Here is a 21,039-nt window from a genome sequence, read left to right on the forward strand (position 1 = left end):
GAAAATAATTGTTTTTCTCCAATACAAAAGTGTGGTCTAAGGATGGTAATTTGGGTCTTACATATTCAACGAGCGTCTTTGTTCCTGTACATTCATTCACATGTAATGTTCAGGCCATTACACAATAGTTCAACTGTGCAAATCAGCAGTGTGCACTCTTTCACACAAATATTTGTGTTCAGTGTGATGTATGAACAAGCCTAATGTCACACACGTATGGGGAAAGGAATGTTCAGTGAGCTGACTATGAACAAGGTGGAACTATCAAGATGAAACCGTTAGGATGGGACATACTGCCTCTAAAAAAATCAACAGAGATCCAAAAGTTCACACAACTACCAACATTTTTTTAATGGTTCTGCTGTTCTTTATGTTCCCTCAGATGCTGGGTCTAAGGATCAGGAGACTCTCCAGAGTGGCATTTGATGCATTAAGAAGGACTGCAGTGGAAAGGGAAATTAGCATATGCAAAGGGAGGTGGGGGTCAGTCTCAGCAATTTATGTGGCAGGAGATAAGCATACTTGGCAGTATTAATACAGCATTCATTTCAGCCAGCTGATTTATTCTATTCATATATAGGATTCTTGCTTTGTGACCTACTGTTGTTCTCATGATGCAGCATAGATTATGAAATGCCTACATGGGTAGCAGGGAAGATGCTGATACTGGGCCACCTGTGTGACTTTCCAGCAAATGTTTCTCACCTTTTCTCATCTTTGTGAACAGCTTTCAAATGAAGCTTCCTGGGAAGGGAGGGAAGACTATTTTTGTGTGTGACTCCCTTTCTGTCACCTGAGGAACTACAGAGCTGTCAGCCCCTGATAATCGCCAGTAACCTGTGTTTATCTACATTACCTGGTCAATTTGAGAAAGGTCATTTGGGGTTTACTGCAAGCCATTTTTCATTTGGCTTTATTGTTTCAGCATTGATCTGAGTCACTCATTCCAGGCAGATCCTTTTTGAACAAGGTCTTCCCGGTCTACCTGTTCTTTATGTGTGAATAGAGCAGGGAAGATGGAGAACAAGGAAAAGAGGGGGTGTCCTTTACCTCCAGCAGCGAGTATGTTTGCTGGGGGCGAAATTGTTTGTACCCAGATGTACACTTAATCAAGATTTGCATGCTTTCTCTTTTCTTGATTGGAAACATAGCAATCTAGGCCCTGCAGGAGCTTGCTCCATGATGACAGTAGGGCACGGAGCACATGGCAGAGTTTCAGAATGTATGCAAGATGCTCCTCTGGTCCTTTCTTGTAGAATGGAAGCACAGCCTGTTTTGGTGCTTTGCACGGTACCCACCAACACACCTTCTGGGTGCAACTTTCCTTTATGAATTCCATCAGATTGAGGAGGGGATAAGGATGAGGAGAGGCCAATGATGGAATCTTACCCCACATCTTAAGGGCCATCAGCATAGCCCTTTCTCTCTAGTGGTGAGACATGATTGTACTCACAAAACTTTATAATAAGGACTTCTATGACTTTTCAAAGGAAAGTGGGGCAAAGCTACAATGCACTTACTTATTTACAATGCACTTACAAAGCTACAATGCATTTACTAATACAGTGGTACCTCGGGTTACAAACTTAATTCGTTCCGGAGGTCCATTCTTAACCCGAAACCGTTCCTAACCTGAGGCGCACTTTCACTAATTGGGCCTCCCACTGCCGCTGTACCACCAGCGTGCGATTTCCGTTCTCATCCTGGGGCAAAGTTCTCAATCCAAGGTACTACTTCCGGGTTAGCGGAATTTGTAACCCGAAGCTTTTGTAACCCAAAGCATTTGTAACCCAAGGTACCACTTAATAAGATGCTGCAGCTAAAAGGCATTGAACTGCTCCTTTAAGTTACATCCATTGTGAGGTATTCTTAATTTTATGCTGGGTGGCCATCCCGCCCAACCTCAATTCAGATATTACAAAGCCAGAATTTATTGCATTAATCAGAGATAAGTAATACTTTCCAGATTTATTAGTACTGTATTCTGCCTACAATATCTGCAGATGGTAGGAGAGAGATTAAGTGCTTTTTAGGCACTTCATTTTTTACTAAAAGTTTTGTGTTTGCATACACGTGGTAGTATATTGGTAAAGGTTTATTAAAGTCTGCTATGTGCTGAATATTGTATAACGATTGTCCATATTTCCACTATGAAATTAGCTGAATATTGTCTGCATTTGCCTATTGAAATTCTCAAATCAGGTTTTTACTTAAATCTGGGTAGTTGTTTATTGTTGTCAGATGTTTACAGAGCATCTGTGAGTTAAGTGATGCAAACTTCAACATACTATTGGATCAGATCCACTTTCTGTTCTGCATCACCCACTGTGATCAATAATGTTGGAAAATATAAGCACTATAGTATATGCTTCAGTGTGTATATACAGCCCCTAGTTAACGACTGTGGAGTAATACTGGTCAAACTGGTGATAGTTTTGTTTATGTATTTATTTTATTTATGTAATTATTACATTTATATACCACCTTTTATCTTCCAAGGACCTCAAGGTGGTGTACATGTTTCTCCTCTTCCCCATTTCACCCTCACAACAACCCTGTGAGGTAGGTTAATCTAAGAGATGGTGGCTGGCCGAAGGCTACCCGGTGAGCTTCATGACTGAGTGGGGAGATCTGAGCCAGAGGTAATAAAATATCTGTGCCACAGTTGATATCACGCCATTCTCCATGGAACTAACACAGCCAAAAAGGCTAACAAAAACTATGTGAGAAGCTGTCGCATTACTCCTTTTTTTATACCTGCAGTACCAGACAGTGACCACTGTAGGTGAGGTTTATATACATCTCTACAAAACTACAAAATGTGATTCTTGGGCTTAAATGTACCTGTGTGGAAAAAGAAAACACTATTTTTCACTTTGTTGTGCCGTACACCTAACAAGAAAAACTCCATATGCTGTAATATGGAGTACTAATCCATCACTCCAATGATTTATGGTATCTCTTAGGTAATTATTTTATTATGCTTTCCTCTAGTTAGAGGTGTATAGCAGAGCAATGCCCAGCAATCTTTTATTCAGTCCGGTAGTTTTAAATGGCAGTAAATAAATTCTTCTGCATTTTGCCTAGTTACCAATATCAGCTGTCAATTCTCTGTTCTGGCAATAAATTGTTCCTGAGAAATCACAGTGGTAACAGATCTAAGCTGATCAGCATTGTCTAGGCACAAAACAAAACATCACGCCTCTATGGAACCAAATCCATTTTTGTTTTGTGAATAAACAGTACGCATACACTTTGCACTCCCTCAATTTATGAATCGTTAACACAAACAGCAGATATTGACAAATTATCCACAGTAAATAGAAGTATGTGACAGGAAGTTTTAGATGGAATAAATATGGTTCTTTAAGCCACTCATATTTTACTGCTAAAAATAGTTTGCTTAAAAATATATACAGTAACTGATGAACCATTATAAATGTACAATGTCGAGGCAGAATGGTTTTAAATAAAAATCAGCTATGGGTTATTTTTAGCTCATTAGTTCAAAAAATTTGAGAGCCACAAGCCTTGAATTTGGACATTATTAAAGTATTTTAATTTTTAAAACAAAACTGGGATCCACTTCTGTACACATTATATTAAAGGGGAAACCTAATGTAAATTGTATTACTCTGTTTTTGCTTATTATGAATTAATTAATTTTGCTCATCATGAATTAATTTATTTTTCTCCAGCGGATTCTATTTAAATAGATTTATGCACTTTTCATTTTTAAAGGAATTCACAAGGGCCAAGGCCTGTCCCCTCTCAAGGGGTGGACCGCTAGCTGGGCAGGTAAGCTCTTTGGTATAGCTACCATGCCTTAGGGTGTCAGACGTGAGCTGCTCTACTCAGAAATCAGGGGCTTCCAGACCCACAAACCTGTTTCAATAGGGGGAAATGTAGCATATCCAACCTGCCTCCAAGTAAAGCTATACATAGGAGGAAAATGGTGCTTCCATTACTGAGCATGTACTTGGTATCAGCAATATGCAAAGGTACAGCAATTTTGTGGTCCCTGTCCAGCCATCTTACAATTGATTGGCAAATGATTTGGGTTTAGTTTGCAATGCATTAAATAAATCAGCAACCTATGTGGGGCAGAGGCATATTTTAAACTGGGTCAAGAAGACTTGCAGTCTTTGAATTTTTAGTTTAACACAAGTATGTTTAAAATTCATCCAGCAGAAGACAACAGGTCTGGAAAGTCAAAGTTTAAATCATGGAGAGTCTGTTGATCAAAGCTTTGCAGGTGCTGTCCATATTTTATACCTATCCATTTTGGTATTTGTACAGCTCAGTGGTAGAGCATCTGCTTGCATGCAGAAGATCCCTGGTTCCATTCGCAGCATCTGGAGTTAGGCCTGGGAGAGACTCCAGCCTGACACCCTGCAGAACCATTGCCCATCCAGTGTAGACAATCTCTTGAGTGCAATATGCAAGACTTCTAGTTGTTCCACACGTCTCTTTCATCAGACTGAGTGATCTTATGAATAGTGGTGGTAGTTCAGAGAGGTAACTATGGGCTTATCCACACTTACTTTTCTTCTGTGCTTTCCAGGCATGGTCCAAGTTTTAAAGTTCCGTGTCTGAGTGCCCCCCTCCCCCCTCCAGTTTTCTCCATGAAAACCCACTCTTTAAAGCTTAATCAGAAGAAACGGCAATCCACAGAAAACCCAAATTGACGTTTGCTCCGATTGAGTGCGAAAGAGTGATTTTTTTTTGCAGGGAAAGCTCCAGGGTAAAAAGTGCAGACCTGAGCCTAGAAAGAGTGGGGCAAAAGGTAAGTGTGGATAGCTTTATAACGTGTAGCACATTTTACAAGGGCTGAAAGCACTTCACATCCTTGCAACAGTCTTCAAAGTAGTTCTAATAATATTTCTGCTTGTGGGCTTCCTCGAGGCATCTGGCTGCCCATGCTGAGAACAGGCTCATGGACTGGATGGGCCTTTGGCCTGACTCAGCAGGGCCATTCTTACAGTGTTCAAAAGAACAGTCCTCCCAATGCAGGGAAATAAAGAAATACTGGGCTGGTTCAGACAAAAAGCTGAATCATACTCTAGCGTTATGAGAATGAGCCTAGGGAAGCCTCAGACTCATCTGCTTCTTTTCTCCCTCTCTGGTGCAGCTAAAAAAAAGGCCATGTGAATGTTTATTCTGTTTTAGACTAATCACAGCTTGCTGTTTCTTTGAACCCAACAAACAGTGGTCAAGCTTAACTACAATTTGTTGTAAGAATCCCATGATCCTGGATCGTTGGCCATACTGGCTGGGGCTGAAGGGAGTTGGAGTCCAACAACATCTGTCAGGCAGGCTGAAAAGAAGCTGGTTTGTTTCAACAAACTATAGTTAAGGTTAACCACAGTTTTGTTCTGTTTTTGCTGCAGACGTCATGCTAAACTCTGGTTAATCTAAAATGGAAGATGAAGCTTCCAATTTCTTTCACGTGGCCATATGGCAGGAGGTTCATACCCATCAACTGTCCCAACTTTAGCAGGACACTCCCAGATTTACAGAAACCATCCTGACTCTTGATTTGATCCGGGAATGTCATGCTTTTGCCCTCCAGTGTCACAGCCACTGATCTCAGGGAGGAGTATGAACTGGCACTTGTCCCAAGCCTCTCCATGGCAGCTGGCTGGAGCAGAGAGGATTTCACAGCACATCCCGAGGCTGGGACTCCCCTAGGCGGCAGTGACTGCGACCCCACTGCAGCTCAAGCACAGTCCCCTCCCTCTTTCCTCTCACCCACTCGCTGCATGCTTCCTCATGCACATGTGCTCCCACTCCGAGGTGATAGCAGCAGCTGTGGCATGTGCTCCCACTCCGAGGTGATAGCAGCAGCTGTGGCAAGCTGGGCAAAGCTCACTTCTAGACAAGTCGAGTCAGAAACTGCCTTCCCCTCCTCCTGGAGTGTGCGAGCTCCTTGACAGTGCTTTCTTGGCTGCATCTGTTGTCATGATCATCAGACCCAAGTGGTGGAAGGGGCTGTGTTTGGTGCTGAGCGAGAATTGCAGGAAGGGCTGCATGTTGTTTTCTTTCCCTCTACCACCTCCAGTTTAAGTGTGAGAGTTTGGTTTCTACGTGGTTCTTCTTTGTGAGTGGAGGCATCGGTGGCTCAGCTTTTGGTCACGCAGGTCTGGGTGGGAACAATAGAAGCTTGGGAAATGCTGGATTGTGGGTGGGTGGGTGCTTCTGAATCCTGGGGATTGCTTTGCAGCCCAAGCTATCTCTGTACCCTCACTGAATGTGTTTCCATCTCTCCACCCTTGTTGCATGCCGCTGCGTTGCTCCCCTCACCTTTCTGTGTAAGGGGATGGCAGTGGCTTAGGTGGAAAGCAGCTGAGGTGTCAAGAAGGGAGAGGAGAGTGGTGGCAGGAATCCTAGTGCTGCTCCAGAAAAACAGTCAGATTGAGTCCTTACTGACCAACACCTCCTGTTGTGGTTTTGTTTTCAATGGGGGGGGGCTGTTCTGTCATCATTCCCCCGTTCTCTTGCTCTCATAGGTTTGGTGTAGGGAAGTAATAAATGGGGCCCCCCCTCCTTTCCCACACATACCTTCTGTCAGATGTTGCTCTTGGATCCTCTACCTCTAGCCTGCATGGAGGAATGTTTTCTGCCTCCCTTCCCCTTCCCCTCAACACACTCCAACCTGACTTAATAACAACAACACAATGCAGAGTGCTTAAGTTCTTGTTACCTTGGGTGGAGGGAGGCTCTGTCTTTCCTCATCCCTTCAGGTTGAGACTAAGCAAAATCGTCATGCATAATGAGCACCCCAATTTTAATTGGCAGCATGTTGGAGGGTATGGAGCATGGGTAGGCAAACTAAGGTCTGGGGGACGGATCTGGCCCAATCGCCTTCTAAATCTGGCATGTTTTTACATTAGTAGAATGTGTCCTTTTATTTAAAATGCATCTCTGGGTTATTTGTGGGGCATAGGAATTTATTCATTTTCCCCCGAAAAAAATATAGTCTGGCCCCCACAAGGTCTGAGGGACAATGGACTGGCCCCCTGCTGAAAAAGTTTGCTGGCCCCTGGTATGGAGTCTTAGAATGCTAACTATGGCTTAGCAGTTTGTGTGTACCAGGCCAAGGGCATGTCTAAGGCTGTCTATTCAAATCTCACTGCACTGAGATTTGAACTGGGAGGACATTTTGGCTATCATTTCACACTCACAGGGTGGGATTGAACTAATGAGTAGAAATCCTGAATAATGACCACCACCACCACCCCAGTCCTCCCCCTGCATATACACTCTTGCAGCCAAAATTGACAATTGGGGAGAACTCCAGGTATAGCACACAGGGGGAATATAGGGGTTTTGTTCCATCTGGTAAGCTGAAATGTTTGCCTGAGGGACCCCTTTGCTTTAGTGCAACATTGATTCCACCCACAGAAAATATAACACACACCCCCGCCTCTCTGTAGCATTATTCCTGGCCGTCGGGATAACCCAACAGATACTCTTCAACAGCTGTTGAAGGGTGGTTGGAATATGTTTTTCCTCTTTTTTTAGTATTTTGCTATCATACTGAGGAATTCCCCAGGGAGAATTACATGTGGGAATACATAACCTGAGAGTTCCTTTTTAATTGGAATGTATTCAGAAGCAGGAGTGAACAGTGACCTGCTTGGACATGTTTATCCTTTCAGTTCAGTTAGTTTAGCAAAGCACAAGGTGAATCAAAGCGACTATCAGAATTGCCCTGTTTTCTTCACCCTTCATATTAATAATTTGGGTTTTGGGGGTTTTCACTCAAGCTGTACTCAGGAGAATATCCTACTGATTTTTTCTATTATTTATTTATTTATTTGCTGGAGCAGAATACGGAAGGAGGAAAAACAGAAAGAAAAAGCAGATTCTCATTTTTACTGCAGCGATCTGCAGCTTAAAATTAAGGCCCATCCTGCCATCTAGTGATGATATATATATATATATATATATATATATATATATATATATATATATATACCAGCCAGTTGTCGGGGTGACTAAAACACCTATTGAGAGGAAATTTAGAAAAACAACGTGAAGTAGCAGCAAATGATGCTGAACGCTCAGTGCTGTTTCACTTGGTGTGACAGAACTGTGCTAGGAAATATGGAAAAAAGGAATAATGCATTAAAAAGTGTCAAGCTTTCCGGGTCTTAAAATGAAGCTTATCTATAGAAGCAAAGCACCTTTTCTGGTTTCAGCATTAATCGTCTAATACAGCTCTTCATACTGATTATTTGCAGATCTCTCCAGACAGGCAATTTTGCATTTTGGCTTGGGAAATTTTCATATGTGCTGGTATGGGCACCCATATCAAGGAGGCACCAGTAATTTTTATACAGATTTTTATCTCCCCACTCCACCCCTGGCAATCACAGCAATTAGGTGTATCACAGCACAACAGTGTTTTGGCTGAAACCAGGAGTGATGCGGAGCCCTGAAACTTATCCACAGTCCAGAGAAGTACATAAATACATCCATGGGGAATCCCCATTCTTCTCCCTCAACCCTTGTGCCATTTTCAATGTGCTTTTGGGGAAATTTGATATATTTTGTATACGGCACCTCAGTGCTAAACCTGTTGGCCATGATCCAGCTCCAGTCATATGTAACTAGTAGTACATGTAATGTCAAGAAGCTCTGGAAGGGTATACCATAGAGCAAATTAGTGGGCCAGCCCATTTAGTTTCATCATGATGTTGTACCAATAGGGGAACCTTTGAACTTTTATTTTCAGCACTACAGCATAGCACTACAAAGCTGTGTTCCTTAAGCAGTTTTCATCAACCTAGTGCCCTCCAGATGCTTTGGGCTGCATCTTCAATCAGCCCCAAACAGCCCAGTGAATTCTTACCTACAGACTGGAGATTCAGCAGCCTGGCATTCACTGTTACTGTTTACATTATTTTTTTTAATGGTGCATTAAAATCCAGGAGGAGCCCTATGGTTGCATGCCTTCTCTCCAACACATGCATATTACAATATAGGCATTACACCTCAGTGCATCTTTAGACTGTGATTGTATGCCCACTGCCTTACCTATAAAGTCACTGGAGATCAAATATGGATTAAGTCAATGTGTGTGGTCTATTATGAAATTCTGTAAGCGCAGGGCATTTCTTGTTGCTATATATATTGTTTGGGTAAATAATCTCCCCTCAGGTGTGCACACATTTTTCCATATCATTGGTAGCACTGCATTGCTGGGTACCAAACTGTAATCCTACTCAGCTGCTATCCCATGACATGAAGACATTTGTTACCATTTAGAAGCCATATTGGGTTGAGTTCTGCCTTGCTCTCTGGCCCCTGTGTGACAAAGTCCTCAGAGGTGGTTTTGGGGCAACACAACCAATTTCCATGCACAGAGCACAAAGCTGTGGGGGCATCTTCCTGCCTAGTAAGCTCTTGCTTCGGGGAAGGAGGTGTAAGGGCTCTGACAGGGTCCCTGAGTCCTCCTCTCTCCTTTTCAAAGCCTTATTAGTGCTTGCCCAGCTTTGGGAAGGAGATGGGAGGGCTCTAGGACCCTGCCAGAGTTCCCACACCTCCTCCCCAAAGCCTAGTGCCTCACTTACCCTGATTTGAGAAGGCAGTATGAGGGCTGGGTAGGGGCATCAAATTTTGGCCTTGCACAGGACGCCACGTTGCCAGTGTCCACCCCTGAATATCTGAACCTCCTATTAGTTCTATTATTCATACTGTCCAGTGCAATCAAGCTAGATAATCACCTAATATATTGAATTTGCAATCCTATGAACACATATGAGAGAGTAAGTTCCATTTAACTCAGGAGGACCTGTATGGACTGTGCTGTTGGAAGATCTACTATCTTTGGCGTTTGTTCAGAATATCTAAACAAGAACTTTTAAAGGTGAGGAAAATGAGCAGAAATAACATTGTCTTCCATCCAAAGTGAAGGGGATCAGGCACAGAGGGATAGGCAAGAAAGGAAGCAGTGACAACAGGGGTAGTGATAAGGAGAAAGATGGATGCCACCCACAGAGCAGGGAACCACTGAGACCATCATTCTCAGGGGCCCCTCAGTAGCCTGGATCCCGCACAAGCTGATGGGCCTCAAATGGGTAGAAGTGTCACACTTTTTTATTAATTGGAATGTATATATATATTTAACCCCGTAGTTACAGTATCTGCTTAATTCCAACTTTTAACTGTAACTCCCAGTGAACTTTCTAATAATTGTAGTAATGCTACTACTAGTAGTAATTATCGTAATTTAAAAAAATATTGTTTCTGCACCAGGAAATGCAAACCATCGAGTAAAATTAAGATTAAATTTAGCATTGGGGGGAGGAATGGGTTGAATATTAAACACTGAATTGCGTAGGCAAATATTTTTAGAATTCATGTAAAATGTATCATAAAATTCACAAATTTATTTTATTAATTAGGTTTTTAAAATAAATATTTGCTGTAGGATGCAAAATGTGCAGCTATTCTTAGCGTGGATAATTATTACTATTTAAAATGAAAACCTTTCAAGTATTAGGAGAGAAAACTCAAAATGTCTTAGGAGTGTGGGGCCTGTCACTGGGTTTATAGCAAGCCCCCCACTCACAGAAGGGTGACATTTGTGAGCACTGGCACAGCAAGGTGTGAGTTATACGCACAACCACCACAATTTGACCACTGCAGCCTTTATTCAAACTATCTTTGCCTTGCATATGACTTTCACATTGAGACTCCAGATTTCATCCATCAATACACAGACAAATGGAACCTGACTGTGAGCCCAATAGTTGACCACTCAGCTCTCACTCTCTTCCGATGCATTTGCATGGAGGTTGTCATATATACAAAACGGCTCATAGAAAGGAGCAGGGCTTTCTTTCAGCTGGAACTTGCCGGAACTCAGTCCTGGCATCTCTCAGGTGGGCCTCATTGCTGTTCCAAGAGAACAGTGAGTTCTGGCACCTCTTTTTCTAGAAAAATGGCACTGGGAAGGAGCTTGGGGAAAGGGGCTGTTGCAATGTGGGATTTCACATTATTAAGGACTAATGATGTCTGCTACAGTGATCTCAACCAACACAGTGGCCCTGCGCACTCCTGAGGCACTTCCCACCATGAGTGTGATTGAGGCCTACTTGTGTGTGCTGTAGGGAACTCATCTGTACATCTTGAATTTGGCGTCCTGGTGCTTATTGTGATGGCTTACCTGCCTCTGTTACTGATATAAACACACTGTGATGATGCAGGGCTGTAGGTGTCCGGGCACCCAGTCATAAGCATTTATGTACAGGCATAGCAAATCTTAGGCTCAAGCTGTTAGAGGTTAAGTGATTTGCCAAAGGCAGTGAAGAAAATTATCAGCAGAGCTGGGTTTTATTTCAAGCAGCATCTCACGATTCCCACATGGGAGTTTTTAACATAGATTTTCCCCTATTAAAATCAAAGAGAGTTCTGTTTTAGAATCAACAGCAGGGGGGGAAAGCCTTGGGCCTTCCACATGCTTTGTTAATAACTATGAGAGTTTTCTGAAGCAATGAAAGTAACAGACACAGCTGCCATTGCATCCAGCTTATCACTGAGCACTTTATGGGCCACTTCATTATGTGACATTGTCTCTGTTCTCATGAAGATATGCTTACCAGTCCATCAGGCTGAATGATGAGCAGGGAAGGCATTGATCTCCACAGGAAACACTAGCTTCTGTCATAGAACAACAACACTTAACTCAGTGGTGGTAGTTCTCTGGTGTGGTTTGCACTGATTTAAAATATTCTGAGTAAAATGTCTCCAGTTTAAATAACTGATTTTTGTCCTGCAACTGATTTTTAGTATGTGTCAAAATACTGATATGTTTCTATTTCTTATTTAAACAAGCTTCTGGTTCAAAACTCTCTCCAGACACAGAATTAAGCCTAATTATAATTTTTTATCTAGCCTAGCAAACTAAGTTGATGTTAATTGCCATGGTCTGAAGTTTTACCAGTGCCCTCTCCAGGTGGTTTTTTTTTATTATTTTTGTTATTTTTTGACAAACATATTGCATGAGATAGTATGTAAATTTTTGAGAAATGTCTGCACACAAGCTTTCATAAACCTTTATTCTGTCTTTAGAATTTGGAATGATGGGAGATCATACAATTAAAAGTCAGCGACCTCGATCTGTTCATGAGAAAAGGGTCCCTCAGGAACAAGCTGATGCTGCTAAATTTATGGCACAAACTGGTAATACATTAGTTACATTTTTTCTACTTACTGTGTTTAATTTTAGAAAAGCCACTGCATGTCTCCATAATCTTTTGCTGCATATTTGTCAGTTTTCTAAGCTGATACTTTTTTTAAGCCATTTCTTCTTATTTTTATTTTTGCCACCAGTTAAAGTCCATAAATAAAGTAGCCGAAAAGTAGACAGATTGTTTAAAAACAAACAGTGTCAAATGTGAATACTGTTAAATTTGTCCTTCTTTAAATATAAAGCAATATCTCTTTTAATATAATAATGATAATTGAATGTAAACATTTAAGGAAAAGCACACAAAACAACAACACAGCTTCTTAGAAGGAAATTAAGTGTAGCCTATATTAAGTACACATAAGCCTGTTTCAAAAATAAGATGCCTAGATACTCACAGAGTAATCTCGGGGCCATATCTGTGCCCCTGGGAGTGCGTTTCCTCTCCCCACACAAGGTGCCAATTAGCATGCACAATAATAATAAAGAGATACTGATATATGGAGCCATGAGACTTGTTTGCACTTCTCCTGGGTGGGAGCAGAATTGGCCCATTCCCTTGATTCCTCCTCAAAGTGACTGGACAGTTACTCAATGGGAAATCAGAAAACCAGAAGTAACATACTAAAGGAAAATAAAAGAACCTCAGTGTTCTACTTATAAGATGTTCTTTGTAATGCTCCTTTAATAAGGCCCTGATTATCCAATTTTGTTGACTTGAAAATAAAAACCTGCACTTACCGTACAAACCTGTATATGCTTACTCAGAAGTAAATATGAATGTGTGGAACAAAAAGTTCCACTACCTTATTCCCAGATGAGTGAGTGTTAGGCACTGAGTGCAGCTCTCATTGGTACCACAAAGTGTACTACTGCATTGTATCTCAGAAGGGGTATCCCCAGTTATTGTCTTAGGCTGTGCATACATAGTTGCACATGGCTATATCTTGATCAGATGCCAGAAAGTTTGCTAAACCAGTTAAAGCACTTGAAAACTAGCAAATGAACCTGGCCAAATACATCAATGCAAATAAAAAGTTCTGCACATTGGTCGCTAAATGAAATTATTTACTCATAGAAGTTACACTGAAAAAGAAAAGACCAGTGTTGTTTCAGCAAGCTCGGTGCCATTTTTCTTTTGAATGAAGCTTTCTCTCCATAATTATTTATCAACTAGGATCACAATCCTTAAACCACTTACTCCACACTGTAGTGGGATTATTCAGGGGTAAATTACAGCTATTAGTACACATGCTTCTTTATCATTAGGCTACAAACGCCCAACCACTTATTCCATGTAATTCCATGAAATAAGTGTATGTGTGATGGAGTAAATTGTATTCAGAATGCAATCAAGGAATAGATTGTACCTGTTACGACAGTGTTTTGTAAGATTTAGCAAAATCTAACATCTTAATATGGAGGCCTTCATTGTATCTAAGGAGTAGGTGACGCCTTATAAGCTTCTAAACTCTAGCTATTGTGTGGTAGGTCATATGATAATCATATCTCCTCCCACCCTTGATATCCATTGCTGGGTAATTGATGTAATCAGTGGTCCCTTGTGGGGTGACTGATTATAGAAGTTGCACAAGTTCAAGTTATCAAGTGATACCTTATAGTTATCACCCAAATAGCACAGTTTCTGAACTTACCATCCATTGATTGTGCTAAATGGCACACTGTGTTTACTGAAATGTCTTGTTCTGTACAAGATATTAAGCATGAACCCACCAATCCCCTCACCCACATTTCCCCCCAACCATAGTGCTTATAGACCCACATTAGTAAATTAGCTATGATTCCATTATGGTGCATCCTGATTTTTCAAAGTATAGGTATAGCACGCCACTATACACTATACTAGTAGGAACACTCAAAACACTCTAGCAAAATTAAGCAAAAGACTCTTATCATGAACATCACTATCTGGAAAACTTCACCTTTAAGGGGAGCTGCTTCAATATGGTAGAATCCTACACTGCGGGGGCATGACTGTGAATAATGTGGCCACATGGGCTGGGCTGACCATTTGCATATTTCCCCATGGAATTGACATGTTCTCTCACAGTGTACTGATTCCATGGGAAAGACCCATGTGATCAGCCCCACATAAGTGGTTTTGTACTATTCACACGTGCCCATGCGATGAGGTATCATATCACCTTGAAACAGCTCCCATGTTTTACGGTGTGTGTGTGTGTGTGTGTGTGTGTATGGATGTTAACTGAACATGGGAACAAGAGACTGTAACCTGATACAGCACCACAAACATCTGATATAAATCACTCTCAAAAGAGGCATACATAAGGGGGCTCTCTGGATCATACCTTGAAACCCAGTTATAATGCCTAGAAAATATAAGTATGATTCAGTCAAAGTTAAGCTCTGTTAAGTCCCACTGGTTTTAAGCTAAGGGTGCGCTTTAAAATCTTCAGAGGAAATCAAGGGGCATAAGAGGATTTAACTTTGGTTTAATCAGTGGCCCATGTACAGCTGTAAATTATACATAGAATTCCAAAAGATATTTAGTCACATATCTCTTCCAGCAGCACTGGACTTTATTGACAATTCCAGCAGGTTTATTATATCAGCTTCTTCTGACCCATGCGCTTTTAGTCTGCTTCTTAGTCCCAAAGAATTACCATAGAACTGTGCCATAGTCTGCTGTAGCTCCTCTTATATATATAGATATATATGCAGTTTTGCTTTAGCATATACTTCAGTGCACTTACTTTGGTCCTTAGAAAACAGTACCCTCTATCCATTGTAAAAATATGAAGAGATGATGATTATGAGGCAAATCCTCGCTTGAAAACGCTTGCATAATACCGAGGAAACAGTGGTCCAGTTTGCATGCCATGCTAAGCCAAACTATGGCTTGCTGAGAACAAACAAGTGTGTGGATATCCAGAGCAAAAATCACAGGCACTTCACATCTTCCTTGATCCTCATGTTGCAGTGCTACCTGGCACTAAACTATGTTTTGGATCAGTGCTGCATATAACTCCAAACTAATGGTTTGTGCAGCTCCTCTCCCAAACAATGAGATGTAACCAAGGTTTCCTCTTGGTTTACCACTTTTGATGTCTTGGGGACATCAAAACCCATGAGGCTTCATGTAACGCTAAGCCAAACCATGGCTTACCTATTGGTAGTGCAGCAGCAACAGGACCAGGGGAGGAGTGAAGTGGCCACAATTTTTGCTCTGGGTACTCACAATTTTGCTCGTTCTTACCAAGCCATAGTTTGGTTAAGTGTTATATGTAAACTGGGCCATTCTGTAGCTTGCATACTGCAGAACAATTTATTTTACAAAATACTGTGCGCTTTTTTCAACATAGTTACTAATATCCATCTCTTACTTTTTTTTCATCCTGGTTTTCTTTTCCTTTTCCTTTTTGGTACTGATCATTGCGTATGTGGTTCACTGTGCGGCTTTTCTTTTCTCTTGGTTAAATTAATGTTGTATCTCCTTCAGTAGAATCATTAGGATCTTCTAACATGCATCATAGATTTACCTGTACGCATTCAGAAATTAATAAGCCTGATAAAAAATGACTTTTGGATGTGGAATTCATTTGTTTCTGTGACTCAAGATTATTCCTGGTTTATTTTCTTTTTATGTAAAGACAAATTAATAAAAAAAGAGTCTAGAAATAAAATCCTGGTTGCGTGTCATGCCATACAATTATTTCTGCAAAATGGTCGAAATTGTTCAGAATAATGGATTTGTTCTCTCCTTGAACTCGTCCTTGCCCCCTGCAAAAAACAAACAAACAAAAAAAATTACTAAAAATTGGGGGGGTGGAATGTGTGTGTGTTGGGGAGTGGCAGATTGTGTGTGTCTGATAGCAGGCAATACAACATGTCCAAACATTTCGGGGTGAAATTATGCTGCATTCATGTGCTCATTTATCACTCTGATGCTCACACAGAACTTTTGCCCTTGCAGACTGTCCCCTTCACTTCACTAGAACATGGAGAGCTAGTTTTGTACATGCATCATTTGCCCCCTTCCATTGAAAGGTGCAGGGAAACCTTTGTAGGATGAGGAGATCTGTATATAAGCAGTGAAACAAATCTGTATAAGCATATCTAAAGACAAGATGACATGATCTCTGCTCCTGCAGAGATGTGGATTAATTTTGGCTTATTGTAAAGCTGTCATCGTCTTGCATCTCCATGCATCTTATTTCTCTTTCAAAGTATGATCAGCAGGATGGAGGTGGGTGGGAAATACATTGCCGAATCATGACTAAACTAGGCAGCTGAGTGCATGGTGAAGGAAGGAGACGGTTATCATATATCACAGCAAGCACACAGCTTATTGCAAGCAGGGCATCGTGGTCATTGGTCCTAACAGCACAAGACTGCAGCATGACTGTCTGTTCCTTTCCAACCACAAGTTGTGCATTCCTCCAGATTGTCCTCTCTTTAGGCATAATGGATTGCAGAATTATAATGCAGGTAAGTGTTGAATGGATTCATGAGCTGCTCCAGTCAATAACTCATGCTTTTGCAACCCTTTTAAAATTAATTTTTAATATTTATTTATGGCCTAAATCACCCTTAGTGCTTTGAGGGAAAGTAACAATGCTTTAAGGACCGAGCCCATGAGAAAGTAAAACCATACTGCTACGTAAAACATCCCTTGTATCCTAATTTAGTACAAGGCATTAAATGTCAATTCAGAGGTCTCTGGCCCACACCTACATGCCTGCAAGCAGATTTTCCCATCCTCTTTCAAAGGAAGCAAAGAGAATTCAAAATCCTTATTCGTGTTGGAGTTTCATTTGCATGTTGTTCCCAGACTCTCAAGGAACCATTGTAGCAAGACGAGGCACTTGTCTGGCAAGATTGTGTAGAGTTGAGGGAATGGAGCAAAGCAAGGAAAAGGTATTTAAAACAACATCATCTCCCATTCATTTCAGTCGACATGAAGCATAGGCAGTGGTTCAGTCTATAGAAAAAATTGAACCCCATGCACATCGGTGGAGCATGCATATGCCCACCCCATTCTGCCCCCATTTTCAGGCCACTTCCAGGTCAGCAGTGACGAGTGTGTGTTTGATCGGATATCAGCCAGAGACACGTAAAATGGTCACTGCCTGTGTTGGAATTAGTTACATAAATATTCATTTGTTTGCAGCTTAAATGTGCATATAGAAATTTGAGATAAATTAATACATTTAGATTTGTCCGTAGGGTAATCAGATGCAAAGGAGGACAAAGGTCCAAGGCATTTGATACTTGTGATAGGGAAAGAGAAAGAGATTTGATTCAGTTTGCATTTATAGGCGCACTTCACAATTTCCAAAACAATGAGCAACCAAAATGCAGCCATTCTTCAAAATTCACACTTGTCTGAATTTTGCAATGCAGTTCTCCAGCCAACTAATGCGTATGTATAACATATACCCAAACTGTGCATAAAAATAGTGAAAATAACATAAATGCACATTATATTGGTGTAAAATGCTTTGCAAAAACATGTATGTTAGACAAAATTCCATACATATGTGTTCATTAGGAGAAGTTTGCTGATGAATTTTCATTATGCTTTTTTAAACTGATGCAGAAGCTGAACTTCAATGTAGAACTGGGAGAAACCAAAATTGACAGGTTCTCCCATCCCTACTTATGAGGAAGAAATTGAGGTTAGGTGAAGCTTGCCTTGAACATTTGTCCTCCTCTGCATTTCAGACAACCTGCTCAGCAGTGCTTGTCACTGCCGATAATCAAACAATGCAATACCCAGTCATAATACATGTGTTCTGTCTTTTGATTATCAAATCACAGAGACCCACACAACACTGAAAATGAAAATTTCTTACTTACTTACTTCGCCAAACCTTTATTAGGCATTACATATATAGGCCATCATAAAACATCCATATATAATTTTGAAAAAATATATACAAAAACAACCATGTAAAATACATCATAATGAGGATTTTCATTGGAATTTATTCCCACTAAATAGTGCCATTCACCACTCTAAGAGATACTATTGTCAATTTCAATAATAATGAAAATTTCAATAATAAGGAAGTACTATTAAGAATAAGAAAACACTATTATTACTGAATATTTAAATTTTAACGCTAGTACACTGTCAGTAGGTCATTGTGGGATAAATGATCATTTGCATTCAGTGTATAGATTTAATTTACATAATGAGGAACAAATTGAGCACAGCTTTGACTATGGGTTCCATTTTGGCCTTTCCTTTAAGCAACCTTGACAAAAGCAAAAGCAAATGTCAGGCATGTAGGAAATTAAATAAGATTTAAAAGCCTTACTTAGGAGTGTACAAGACTGTTACTGCAGCAAGATCTTTACCATGTTTTAAACAGGTCCCAGAGTACTGAATCCAGAGGAAGTTGGCCATGCTTTAGTCCCATTGAAATAAATGGGAGAAGTCTGTAATGGATAATTTGTCATGACCTATTCTAATTATTATTTTTTAAGTGCTCCATTGATTTCAGTTGATGGCTTAAATAAAATCTTAATGCTTTAAACTTGATTGTAAGTCACCTACAGAATGTTTTGTGTTAGGCAACTAGCTAACTAAACATGACTGATTTCCTCTGGATGCAAACTTTAGTCAGTATTATTAGGGCTGCAAGACAAATATCCCTTTCATATACTTTATGTATATAGGGTGGGTTAAGTAAATATGCTCAAGGTCTTCCATTTCACAGAGGAAGAGAGAATAATATTGTTGTTATTACTATTATTATTATTTGCTTATTTATTTATATCCTACCTTTTTCCCTGACAGGACTCAAGGCGGCTTACATATAAAAATGAGAACTACTAAATACATAGGAAAAACCCAGCAACCATTTAAAAAAAACACCAAAGGAAAACTATATACATACATAAAATCTATTAAAGCAAATGAGTCTTATGTTCCCTGTAACCAAATGGTCAGCAATCTGGCTGCAGCTCTTTGAGCCATTTTAAGTTTCGGAGCACATTTCAAAAGCAGCACCACATAGAGTGCAGTAATCCAAATGGGATGTAACTAAGATGTGTGCTGTTGCAGCCAAATCAGACATCTCAAGGACTAGGTGCAGCTGATGCACTAACTTCAACTGTACAAATGCAGAAACCTGAGCATCCATGCTCAGGGTTGAGTCCAGGAGCACACCTAAACTGTCAGCCTGTATCTGTGTTAGCCCATCCAGCACAGCCTGAATCCCTATTCCCTGTGCTGCTTTCCAACTGACCAAGAGCACCTCTGTTTTGTCCGGATTAAGTTTTAATTTGTTCCCCCTTAATTAATTTGGAATGTGGGAAATCAGTATTTTTGTAACAGAGGCAATAAGAAAAATCGAACTTGTTCTTCCCAGTGTTTATCTAGTGCTTTGTGTAACTGTAAGAAGAAGAAGCCATTCTTTATTCAGAAAGCACAAACTAGGGTGAAGAAGTTTCATACTTTAAACTTTTGGAGCTTTTTCCAGTAGAAAAAGAAATGATAGATTAAAAAAGAAAAGCACATTACAACCTTCAAGTTTTTTTATTTAAAAAATGGAGGGTGGTTGGGTTTTTTTGCTGTCATCCCTCCACTTTCATTTTGATGTGATAATTATAATTCATGTGCATTCATTTGTTCTTCTGTCATCTAAAATAGATTTCTCTGTTGGTGTAGGGTCCAGAGAGCAGTGCAATTTCTAGAACAATGAAAGGCAGCGGACTAAAATGGTGAATGCCAGTAAAACCAGATCCCAGTTTCTTTGTTTTTAATGCCACATATTACATGACTCTTTTCTTTTTCAAGTGTTTATTTTCGACTCTGCTGCATATTTTTCCATAGGTGCTTTATTTTAGTGAATCTTTTATTTTAAATATAAAGTATCATTCTTATTATTTTCTAAATGATGCTTGCATGCCATTATTATTATTATTATTTTACTACAAATCTATATTAATACTCATTGCTGTATTCATGTTTGTTTATTGTCTTGGATACAGGTGAATCTGGTGTGGAAGAGTGGGCCCAGTGGAGTACATGTTCAGTTACTTGTGGTCAAGGGTCGCAGGTGCGAACCAGAACTTGTGTATCACCTTACGGGACACACTGCAGCGGCCCTTTAAGAGAATCAAGGGTTTGCAATAACACTGCCCTCTGTCCAGGTAGTGTTAGCAGCCAATCAATGAAATTGTGGATGTTATTGAACTGTTTTAATGCTAAGCACTTGAAACGCTAACTCTTTAAAGATTGTGACCAACTCACTGGAACTTTAATTTAGGACAAATGACTGCGATTATTAGTCATCTCTTAAAACTTTGTGGTGTATTCATGCTTTTGGAACTGCCAACCAGCTTTGAGAGCATATTTTCGAGTTCCAGCTTTTTAAAGCAAAAGCCTCTGCTATCACTCTTGGGGTTAATAGCTCTGTAATATTTTGCATTACCTTATCGGTTTACATGACCACAACGTTAATCCGAAGCTGAGGTAATTGAACATGAAAAAGACAGCTGGGCAACGAAAGGTTCTTGCCTCGCCTCTGCTTTGAATTGAGCCAAGTCAAAATGGTCTTTTCCACCTCCGAATTCTGGAGGCAAGCAAGTTGTGTGAAGCCTTTTGCCAGATGCTATGACAACAGAAAATTCAGTGGGATGAGGGGAAGATGTTGCCTGTTAACCCCCATTTGTGGATTTGGTTTCAGGCAATTTAGGCTGCATTCACAATGCAGTTTGTTCCATTTTGAGAAAGTTTACCTAACTGTTAGTTTCCATATAGTATTTGAGCTTTCACACAACAGAAAAGCCATTTCTGGAACTATAGTGGAGCACAGTGGAACTTTAGTAGAATACAGCGCAGGCTT

The 21,039-nt window shown here is 40.4% G+C and overlaps 1 protein-coding gene across 5 annotated transcripts in view; it reads left to right on the top strand.

Annotated features, from left to right (window-relative positions):
• The window catches only part of ADGRB3 (adhesion G protein-coupled receptor B3), a 437,944-nt gene that overhangs the window by 140,671 nt on the left and 276,234 nt on the right, over nucleotides 1–21,039 (top strand). For 4 of the 5 annotated variants that reach the window (XM_083607031.1, XM_083607028.1, XM_083607027.1 and 1 more), the window contains exons 3-4: nucleotides 12,082–12,192; nucleotides 20,183–20,344. In XM_083607031.1, coding sequence (XP_083463157.1) covers nucleotides 12,082–12,192; nucleotides 20,183–20,344 — 273 coding nt within the window. The remainder of the gene's footprint in view (nucleotides 1–12,081; nucleotides 12,193–20,182; nucleotides 20,345–21,039) is intronic. The other variant, XM_083607029.1, reaches the window with a different exon arrangement.

Source organism: Podarcis filfolensis, assembly GCF_964270895.1.
Source record: "Podarcis filfolensis genome assembly, chromosome: 3".
In the NCBI taxonomy this organism is placed as follows: Eukaryota; Metazoa; Chordata; class Lepidosauria; order Squamata; family Lacertidae; genus Podarcis; species Podarcis filfolensis.